The sequence below is a fragment of the Lactuca sativa genome, chromosome 9 (genome assembly GCF_002870075.4).
Source record: "Lactuca sativa cultivar Salinas chromosome 9, Lsat_Salinas_v11, whole genome shotgun sequence".
Classification (NCBI taxonomy): domain Eukaryota; kingdom Viridiplantae; phylum Streptophyta; class Magnoliopsida; order Asterales; family Asteraceae; genus Lactuca; species Lactuca sativa.
The window spans coordinates 35,558,779-35,570,680 of NC_056631.2; the positions used below are offsets into that span (position 1 = coordinate 35,558,779).

Genomic DNA, 11,902 nt, shown 5'->3' on the forward strand with positions numbered 1-11,902 from the left:
TTAAACCAATCAACTTTCATCAATAGAAAAGGTTTTTAGGACTACTTTTATAATAACAATAAAAAAAGCATTTATATCTTTTACGCACACAAGAAACAAAGTCCCTCGTCCCATCTTTTTAGTTGGACATAATGACGTACCTTTTAGAAGCATGGTTTTTTTTTAGTTAGTTGATCAATGAAATTTAACGAAGCAGCAACTTTTCAAAAACTTGAACAAGAAAAACTATAAAATGTTGACCTAGGTTTTCTCTGGTCTACTGCAATCTTACATAGATGATTTTATTTAAGAATTGTAAAGCTCAAGGACCAAAATTCTACAACATAAGAGAAGAGAAGAGAAGAGAAGATGTAATGTAAAATAAAAAGGGTAGAAATTTTAAGAAAAGTAATACAAGCAACCAAGCCAAGCCATAGTATAGTTGACTTGTGACATTTACTTGCAGTTACACCTCATTCTCACCTGACCTGGAGTTGAGTTTTAACAACAGTAAGTACATTGCAGCATTAAACTGAACAGAACATTCATGTCTAAGATTCCTATTAATATACAAAACCGGTTCACTGGCGGGGCACAGGCGGTGGTGGTGTCGGCTGATGCCCTTGCCCGTAAAACCCAATACCTGGCGGCCGGTAGTATCCACCACCATTTGTTGGTGGTGGCTGAGACGGGTTCTGTTGTTGCTGCTGCTGCTGGTGGCCAGGCCTCATCAACCCCATTGCAATATGTGACGGCAAAGGGGGTGGCGGTGGCAGGCTGCTGGCACCATACACATACGGCGGCATCATTAATCCAGAGGACTGAACAAATTGATTCGCCGGAGAGCTCATGGACGATGGCGGCAGCGGTGGTGGTGGTGGGAATGGTGTTTGGTTGTTGGAGAAATAACCGGAATCGGAATTGGAATTGGTCAAATCAGAGACGGGCATTGGTTTTTCAAGCTTCTGTCGTTTTTCTGGTGAGAATATGGATAATCCGGGGGAATTAAAGGCAGCAGCCTCCTCAGCAACTAGAGAAGAGAGGGCGGAGGCAAGCATCTGCGCGGAGGAGGTGGAGGCGGCAAGCTTGGCGGCGACGGCAGCTGCGGCGGCTTTCTTGTTGTCTTCTTCTGCGACATGCGTGGTGGTTCCGTAAGAAGACATGGATTCAGTTGTGAGTTCAGGTGGTGGTTGTGGTTGGTTTTGGGTTGGAGGAAGAGAAGGTGATACCAATTTCTTCCTTAAATTTACAGCATCATCAATTTGATGCCGAGCAACCTGCAAAGTATCAAATACAAATGTCCACCATAAATAAATAGGTAAATATGTTTAGGGAATACAATAAATAATGACACACAAATCCACCTCCTAATGTATTTAAACACCTTTGCTAGAAATAAATAGTTGCTATATCATATTTTTTTTTAGGGTTTCAACTTTCAACGGCTCAAGAAGAGGATAAGAGAAGCCATGGAGTATTTTTGTGCAAAAAATGATCACTGAAACTGAAAGTAGATTTTTGTACTTGAAGCATTGAAGATTTCTGGAATTTGTTGGTGAATCATCAAGAATCAAACGATACAATGATGCTGGTGGTTTGTGGGCATAGATTTGTATCAATTTGATACCATATGCATTGCATTTTTTATTCAGAGAAAACTGCTAATTTAGTTCCTGTGGTTTGCTGTTTTTTGTGGTTTTGGTCTCTCTGGTTCCAAAATTAAGACATGATCTTGGGAATCAAAGATTTGATATGAGACAAGATATTATGAACAACCCATGAAATTTCAAAGGGGTGGTCTCATCTGTTTTGTTAGATTTTGCAATTGTTGGGGGCTTAGTGTTTTTATTATTATTTGATTAGTATCCTTTTATCATTATCAACTTATGATTAGTGTTTTATTATTCTTATTAATATTAACCACTTTACTCATAAGGATTAAAGATTGCTTGCTGTTAGTTTAGGACACCTTCACTATAAATAGGTCATTAGAATTAAAGATTAACTAAGTTTAGGCACTATCATATATTTTTCTTTTGTTTAGTGATTTTAAATAAGAATCTAGTCTCCTTCTCATATTGCTTGAATATCTTCATGTATTTTTATAAATATCTTTTAATAACAATATTATAAAAATATGGGATTTTTCATTGTCATTTGGTGATTTATATTGTTTAAATGTTGAAAAAAAAAATATTTCTAAACACGCCCAACAAGGGGTGTTTGACACTCATGTTAACTATCACTATCATTTTAAAATTAATAATAACAACAACAACAACAATAACAATAGCAATAAAAATAGTAAGAGTAATAACAATAAATCTTATAGCATAAAAAAAAGGAGAGAGAGAGAGGGAGAGAGAGAGAGAGAGAGAGATACTTGCAACTGGCTCTGAATAACATCTAGCTTCAATTCCTGAAACAGATTACAACAATAAACATAATCACAATGAGTTTGTTAATTTTAACATTCTACTTTACAAATTTTAGGTTTTCAGTTTTGAATTTTGATATGAGGTGCGCTACTATTGTAATAAGCTTTGATTTTTTAACTTAACAGTCTCTTGTGTAAATACAAGTCTTATTTACCAAATGTAAGTAAGTGATTGAACATTAAGTTAAGTTTTTAGGAGCATGGAAGTAATACTTGATCCTGGAGTGCTTGTTTAAGCTGGGAAATCAATGAGGTTCTGGTCCTTTCAGCAGTTTCAAGCTGGGTGACACATTCTTCAAGTACATTTTCTTGCTCCTGTATCTCTTCTACCAATGAAGGTCCTAGTGCAACTCCTGAAAACAATAATAAACATATTTATAAATAAATAAACAAACATCAGGAACATAAACAAGAACAGTACACCAATCATGTCTACAGCCATGTTTGTGACGTAACAGGTTGTACTGTCCTTTTTGTCCACTCCCACCCAAAAAGACTCAACACAGTGGGATTTCAAATGTGCAAAAGATTCTTAAATTCTATAGCAACTTATCTAGAGAAACATATATATCTATATATTTATTACCTTGAGTTTCAATATCTCTCTCCAAATTTCCAAAACGGCGAACAGCAGCTTCACAGTTGTTTAAGGCGGTATCTTCCATGCCACTCTCATCATGTACCGCATGCATAGCAGTCATTATCTTTTCTGGGATATCCCCCACAGCCAATTTCTGCAACATTTCATTCATTTTACCAACCAATATTATTAAATACTCATATCAATTATCAAATCAACCCAAACAGATGTTACAATACACATATATATCTATATATAAGAAAGGAAGCGAAATCTGGTACTCACAAGTCTCAATGAGTTGGCATCCCTTTTCACTATCTTGATGGGGTTAGAAGTAGAAGTAGAAGTAGAAGTCTGTCCATTGGTAGTCAATGGAGTGGGAGGGCTTTTACCAAGCATTTCATCTTTCAGATTCTGACCACGGGATCCAAAAACCTTCCTTTCATCCCATATGCCAACCTTTTAAAGTAATCGTATGGAATTAATGTTAGGCTCGCTTTTTATAAGTAGAATGGTAATCTTGGAACAAGATCATGAGTCGATAGTACAAAAGATGACAAACAGGTAGCATAATTATGTTCTTCAAACATTTATATTTTATAGTTATACAGCAAGAGCAGATAGGATTTCATCAGTTTCATTGAATGAGTCGATCCTTGAGACTACCTATCATACAGAAAAACTCCTTTGTCCATCCCTACTACTTCAAAGAAATGAACAACCCCTAACCCTAAGCTTCTTGAAACTCACAGATTAGAGATTACCCCCTAAGTCCCTAATGAATTTGATAATTTATCCAAACAAAGTTCATGAAAAATGCATATTCCAGCAGGATTTCAGGTGTTTGGTTTGCCGGATTCTGTGGATTTGACCGGAGTTGGAATTCAACTCCATTCCAATCCTGCATTTGGTTGCAAATCAGTGCGGAAATGAATTCCAACCTCCTTCACCCATGATTTTCAACATTCCATCTTAAAAACCATGATATGTAAATTTCTACTCCTGTTGATGTGGAAGAACCATAAGTTAAAGATTTGCCAATTTGGTAGAAAAATGTCTCCTGGACAAATAATGACTTATTTTTCTACAATTATATTGATTATTTCTAACTTTCAAATTTTACTTCAAGTACTGTTTGGCTTTAATGTACAGTTGCTCTTATTTTTAATTTTCCTTTACTAACATCTGTTAATATACCTTTCTGTAAAAGTTCATAAATTTTAAAACAAACAGATAAAAATATTCAAACAAGCTCAGATTCAATATTTTAATATAAAGAAACAGATACAGATACATATGAATCAGGCAATCGAAAGGATTTAGGATCAAGAAAACGTGTTCTGAACCTTAGCAACGAATTGATGGTTAAACCCAAAAGTATAATATATATATATATATATATATATATATATATATATATATATATATATATATATATATATATATATTCATTGAATAAAGAAACATGAAGAACTGAATATGAAGTATATTATGCTTCTGCTATAATTCATCGATGCAACTAAACCTACAAGCTAGAAAGAAAATTAGGCTATTAAAAGAAATTACCAGTCTTGATGCTGCTTTCTTCCCATTTGCATCACCATGTTCATTAACATGCTTGAGGGCTGAAGGCATGACCTTCCAAAATTCACTCACAAACTCACTGCCCTTCCGCCTACTATTTTGCAAAATGTCATTGGCTAAATACAGAAAAGCAACATGTTGCTCTTTCTGAGCAGATTTGAATGATTTATGCCATATTCCAACAATCTGTTTGGCTTTCTTCCTCTGTGACATACACAAATGGGATAGTGCTGATCTAGGATTAAGGAAAAGCATAATAGGCTTGACTAGAATTTCTCCATAACTTATAAGCAATTAGTGTTTTAAATATATGGCTACAAAATTATCTTTTTATTACAACTACAAACTATTTTTTTGTAAAACAATAAGAGATTATGGATGTGTTATCTATTAAAATACACTTTGATTTAAGTTACATATTTAAGCAACCCATTTGACCCCTTCGAGATAACGTATAACCCAAATCAATCCATGCACCTATAAATGGGTCAGAACACCACCTCCAAACATTTTAAGTATGTGTGTGTATATATACATACATATATATGTAGTGACAAACATATAACATACAAAGGCACAGAATAATATAAGTGTGCATGTAAACATCAAAGTGATGTTATTGCAATATATTCTTCCATTTCGATAGAGATAATAATGTAGGACGAAGCAAATTGATGGACTTAAGAGCCGAAATGACAACATGAGTCAATTTTAAATGAATAATAGACTTCAAGATAAAAATAAAAATATTAAAAAATAATTTTAAAAAAAAAATCCAAGTCGTTGAAAGTTTGAAGACATTGGAAAAACAGGCCTGAACACTAGGTATGCATATTGAATCTATAGAAGGAAAGAAAAATGTATATTTTAAAAAGAAAAAGTTTTTTTTTTCAAATGTGTAAACCAAGATTACAAGCCATCACATGTTTGTCTACAAATTACAAAAAGCATGAAGAGTTCTTTTCCTGCCAAAAAAGGATACATTCTATACTTTGTTGAGAACTGTTGAGTTTAGACAGCTTGTCTGCCAGCATTTGTCCATCAAAAACATCATCACTCATCCTGCCAGCTATGTAAAACTAGATTCAAGAATCCCTGTAAATCATAAGGTTGTAATTAATATCATATGTTAACTTAAACAACTCAAAAAGACAACACTGGAACAAGATTCTAAAGGAATTGAAAAAGATTTGGCCTCCACTTAAATAGTGACAAATGAAATGTCTGGATTACTCTTCTTGAACTTTTTGTAACTTCTTGATTAATTTATATGTATAAGTTATTAAACTCTTCTTCCAAATAATATGCTTTTTACAACCAGAACATTTCTAACCTTACCTACCTTTTAAGAGCCTCCACTGATCTACTCCACAACTTTCTACAACAAAGATAACTTCCAATTATCTAGATTCCCCCACTAAAATATATGTTGCAAAACATAACAATGACAATATCAGAGTATCAGACAATGTCCCCTTTTAAACTGTTGAACATAACATTGCCTTAGAAAGCCTCCTAAGGGAAAATACCTACTACAAGTTCCAAGCATACTCTCCTAGTTTAATTGCACTTATAAGGGCTCTTAATATTATAACTAGCTCAACTATATCTCATTCAAATAGTGGCTTTTAGTATCATTGGGATCTCACCATTTTTGTTCAATGGGTTATTATGGACTGATGCGACATACATACTATACAAATATTAAAGCATTCTGGCATCATCCCACACCAAATATAGAATTCTACTAAATAACTTATCTTAGTGGTACAGCTCATACAATATCTTCTCCTTTTGTACAATTTTTAGAACCAGAAATGTTCCTATTTTTCGTGGAAGCAAGTATGTTTACATCATTTTCAATAACTGAGTTTGTATCTAGTGTTTAAGATTTTTGGGAGAGAAAAAAATAAAAAAAAAATCAACATTCATGTTTGCTCTAAAAGCATCATTCAATAGTGTTTTCCTTTAAAAACTGATCACTGAACCATAAATACATGTCAGTTTATTCATCTCTAAAAACTACTATACATCTTCCACTTGTTGCCATAGCTACAATCTCCAAAATCTTCTATACACTCCAGTGGTTGTCATAGCCACAATATAATTCTACCACTCAAAGAATTCATGTAGTAGTTTGACAATAAAAACTGTAATTTGATCATATTACTCTCATGTTTTATTCAGATTCTATGCTAAGAAGACATATACGTATAACTTCCATATACTCTTTATTCAGACTCATATGCAGTCAAAGAGCCCTGCAACATATAGTTGAAGATCATGTGTAGAACTTTCAACCAAAAGGATGACACTCCATTCCTGTTAATATGTTATGAAGTATCTACTTCCTTAACTAATCATTTCATTCAATCAGGATATTAAAAAGACCTCAAGAATATTAAGTATTGTCCTTCTTGGACCACAACTACCAGTCTAATTGGAAACCTTGTTCTTAAACTGATTACTTGATAGACTTCGTATGGATCATGTCAATCACAACAGTAAATCCAGTTTTAAACTGTTTCTTTACAGTTACGGAAATATTTCATCGTTTCCAACTACTAATAACTTCAAATCAATTCCAACGGATTTTTTGTGAAAATAAACGCTCATATATAACACTAGACATCTTAAAAGGTTGGATTCGTACAAATTTAACCAAAATCTGTGTTGTGTATGATTCGTGAACTAAAAAACACATTTACAGTACAATAAAGAAATGAAGTACCAGACTATGAGCTTCAGGAAGAGCGCCTCCCCTAAACCACAAGCAGATCAATTTGACTGTTTCGGCTGTGCGCGTGTGCTCGAGAAGATGATGCAAGAGCGAGCGATATCATGAGAGGGAAAAGGACGTACCAGATAAAGATGAGCTTCGTCAATGGTAAGGTGGAGACAACATAACCTGAGTTAGGGCTTCAAACGAAGGGCAAATATCGGGAAAACCCCAAAGATTCATTTAAAATCGCCCCTATGCTCCCAACATATACAATGGTTTTATTTGCAATATTTTACAAATCACAAATAAATAAAAGTTCATTATATTTTAGATAGTTTTGAGGTTTAATTAATACCATTTTAATTTATTTCAAATAAATAATAGGCAAAATTATGATCCTTTATTCCTAGGGTGTGATAAAAAAAAAACTAACAAAAGATATATCTTATTTGGTTTGGTTTTGGCTAATTTTTTTGTATTTTGGTTAACCTGAACAAACTATTTAATTAATATATATTTTTATAGTTTATATCTATAAATTAACATTTTATATTTAAATTGATGGATTGGTTACTAAAAACGATTTTAATAACTCATAAATAATGTTAGGATGGGCCGACCCATCCTTGGAATCCTAAAAAAAAGAGGAAACATAATCACTTTCTTTCATGACATATCTACTCAGACTGAATAGGATTTTCAGAGCTGTTACGATCATTCACATCCACTTCAGTAGGCATGAAGGGCACACAAAAGCTATCGTTTCTAGAATGCGAGCAAGCTAGCTTGCTGACTCTTCTAGTGGTTTGGCGGCAAAGAAATGGGCATTCGGGAAGCGACTAGTCGCTTTTGGCGAAGCTTCTAGAATGTTGACCACTACATAAAGAGATCCATATACCAGAGCGATAGCGAAGCTTAAAGAAACAGAAACGGTAACTTCTAGGTCGAAGCCGAGCCATTAGTGGAGTGGCCAAGGAGGCTTACTATACCGATAATGGATTAGTTGTTGGGTGACAAAAAAACAAGTTAAGCACTTCAGACAAATATAAAAAAACAAACTTCGGTGAACTTACAAAACTTTTGAAAAACGTAAATAAAAAAGAACACGATATTTAACGTGGTTCGGTCAATGTGGCGTACGTCTACGGGCGAACGAGAGAGGGAGAGAGAGAGAGAGAGAGAGAGAGAGAATTTTATTAACTTTCTGGAACTGTTACAAGCATTCAAAATTGTATCTCACTTTGATCTCTCACAAAAATCTAGCAATTTACAATGATTTGGGTACGAGCCTATTTATACTTGAGGGATCAGACCTAAAACCTTAATGGGTCAAGCCTATTAGCCCATAGGCCCATGAATGTTGGCAGCTAATCATACTCCACCATGCAATATCTTCTAGAACATTCTTCCATGTCATACAACCCATGAGCATCAACAACACACATGATTGACCACCTTGACCATAGTGGAGCATCATAATGCACAGGTGGCGCATCATGAACACTAATGGTCAAACATCCATCATAGTGACACAACATGGTGTAAACCTTGAGCAATACCAACTTCTGAGCATCTTTGAACAATCCTGAGCATCATATAGGACTTTATAGCATACTTGGCTCATCAAGGACCAAGATGGTCCATCTTGCGTCATCATGGCGCAACAGGAATATGGATGGCGCATGTGGCTTTAAATGTAACACCCGCAGATTCGGGCTAGTCAATTTAAAGACAATAAGCGTAAAAATGACTTTTCGATTCAAGATTATTTAGAATAAATAATCCTAACTAAGTTATAGTATACGTCACAAGGGTTCCGTACATATAACGAAGAAGTTATGACCTGTCGAAGTTTTACGGCAAAATCATCACGACACCGAGAATCGTAAAAAGTGAGCTTACGATAAAATACTCTTTAGTCTTAGATATCTCAAAAAAAAGTTGTAGTATATGTTAAATCGGGAATGTACATAAAAAGAACATCCGAATCTGACTTCGTATGAGGAAGTTAGGATTTTTCTAAGATTTAGCATAGCAGTGCACAACCCGAAATCGAATTTTAGCTCGATCGATTTTTAGCCGACACAACCTAAACGAGAATCGGAGATCTCGTTAATAGGAGCTTAACGATAAAAAGACAGACAAAAACGGACGTCGGATGACAAAGTTATGAATTTTTAACGGACTTAACCTGTTAAGGCTTGTTAAAATAGAACTTTAAGAATAAAGTCAAAACTAGCCGATAAAGTCTAAATGAAAGTTGTAGACTACGTCACCACCTACGCGTGGATATAAAGAACGTCAAAAACAGAGCTCGTATGCAAAAGTTACGAATTTTAAAAGATAATGAGTTTTTGGGGTAACCAGCGAGGGACACGTGGCGCGATCTGAGCCACTGCTTCCTCACCACGGCTTAGCACCAGATGACGACACCTGGCCACGAATGCCCAACATTCAGCAAGGGAACGCCCTGTATTCGCACCTGACTTAGCCTATAAATAGAGACGCAAATTACCCTAAAAACCTACACCTTACCCATTCTTCCTCTCTCAACACTCCTAATCTCTCCCTCCCAATCCCTAGCAACTTCGAAGTGCTAGAGGCGAGTCCCGGAGCGCCAGAAGGCTCTGAGAAGAAGAGCTTTTTGGCTTGGAAATTCTGCCTCCGTAGAGCCCGGCTCCTAGCCAAACCTCCTAGTTTTGCCGGAGGAAAATAAAATTGTTAAAAGCGAAGCGTTGTCCGAGTTTGGAATCATCACTTTAACAAGTGGGTGCATAGTTACTTTCATCTTACACATATATATGAAGTATTTAATATAAATTACGTGTTATGTGTGCATATTATTTATGTTCTTGATATCCATGTTGGATGAACAAAATAAACATGTTTTATTTGATTTAAACTATATATGTATTTTATACCTACAAAAATATTGGGTAGAGATGGGTAGATGAATGATGAGGGATGAAAGATAATATAAATGAACATTGGCATCTATGAACTTAGTGCCCTATAGATGAACATTGGTAGCTGCGTCACATCCTGTAGATGTTTTTGAACTACGATGTACTCTAAATCCTAGCAGTTGCGCCTAAAGGATAATATCGCCAGCTATGCCTAATAGAGAACATCATAATCCTGACAGTTACGTCTAAATGATAATATCGACAGCTGTGCCTAATAGAGAACATCATAATCCTTGCAGCTGCGCCTGAATGATAATATTGGCAGCTGTGCCTAATAGATAACATTGGCTGTTGTGCCATAGGCAACGATGGACTTCGTGTATATTCCTTAGGACAATCCTTAGGAATGAATGAGTGAATGATAAATGATTCTTAGGGTAAATCTTTAAGAAATAAAGAAGATAACGGGGATGGGTAATTGGATTAATTGTTTGATGATGAAACATAATAACTTTATTATTGTGGGTTGAAAACCTTATATACTCACTAGGTTTCGCAACCCAACTCACTTAGTTTATTTGTATCACAGGTATCGATACGGAACTACATTACACTAAGAGATTAAAGGAGGTGTAAATCACTAGTGTAAATGAATGTAAGGTTTGTTTATGCTTATGTTTATGTATTGACGATGACATCCCAATTTTAATATAAACAAAATACATTTCTCGGGAAATGCTTTGATAATATATTTATCATGTTTTCTGGGAACAAATTCCGCAATCCTATTTCTTTAAAAATGAATACTCTGATTTTCAAATAATCATAAATAAAATTTTTAAAATGACCGTAAATTTGGGGATGTCACATTAAGTATGGCACAAGAACATCAAGATTGGAGCAACAACACCACCTTGGGGCAACAGGAACATGCATGGCGCAAGAGGAGTACCCCATGGCACAAGGGGAACACCTCATGGCGCAAGAGGAACACCTCATGGCGCAAGAGCATCCTTCTTGGCTCATCCATTTAACGTATGGCGCAACAAGATCCCTCTGTTGCTCCATATCACTCCCAAGCACTCCAAACCTCTTCTATGTGCTCCAAACCCCCTTCTGCATGATCAATTCCTTTGGCACTTGATCCGTTCGTCCATTCCTTTATCAGATGATCCATTTTTGTTTTCACATGCCCCATCAACCCCAAGTACTCCATTGTGATCTAAGTGTTCCATGTTAGACAAGACTTCATACCCCTACATTAGTAACTGATGAAATCCCCAAATCAAAATTTTAGTGAGCTATTGAATAGTGTGATTGATCATACAAGTACCAAGGCTTTTGGTAGACTACTTTCATTTCCGAATTTGCTTGCGACAAGTCCTAGCATTAGTATGAGTTCATTGACCACGTAAGGGTGATCCATCTTGATGATGAATTCCACAATAACAAGAAAAGGAATTTAATCGTTCGATATCTGCTCGTTCTCCCTTCTTCAAGTCCCAATGAACAACATGATCTTGACCTATCATTTGTTCAATTTGGTCGATCCGATACTTAGTTAATTCTTTTATCTTTATGTTCCCACTGATACCTAATCGATAATGAATTGAAATGGCTTTTTTTAGGCCCCATTCCATCTATTTTTGTTGAGGCAATTCTAACTTGTTCATCGGCAACTGATCTAGCTCCTG

At 35.3% G+C, this 11,902-nt stretch overlaps 1 protein-coding gene across 3 annotated transcripts; it reads right to left on the minus strand.

Moving 5' to 3' along the window:
• Positions 1-339: 339 nt before the first annotated feature.
• LOC111879374 (uncharacterized) lies at positions 340-7,636 on the minus strand. Of its 3 annotated transcripts, XM_023875814.3 has the most exons (9): positions 7,443-7,636; positions 7,312-7,342; positions 5,563-5,675; positions 4,563-4,810; positions 3,282-3,455; positions 3,003-3,150; positions 2,630-2,769; positions 2,363-2,398; positions 340-1,256 (listed from the first exon to the last, which is right to left on the minus strand). In XM_023875814.3, exons 3-9 carry the CDS (start codon positions 5,639-5,641, stop codon positions 561-563), a joined length of 1,521 nt encoding a protein of 506 aa, XP_023731582.1. In that variant the 5' UTR covers positions 5,642-5,675; positions 7,312-7,342; positions 7,443-7,636; the 3' UTR covers positions 340-560. The 3 variants fall into 3 exon arrangements, with proteins under 3 accessions (XP_023731582.1, XP_023731583.1, XP_052623886.1); XM_023875815.3 differs by lacking the exon at positions 7,312-7,342 and having other exon boundaries at positions 7,443-7,635; XM_052767926.1 differs by having other exon boundaries at positions 7,312-7,634.
• Between the last annotated feature and the right edge of the window lie 4,266 nt (positions 7,637-11,902).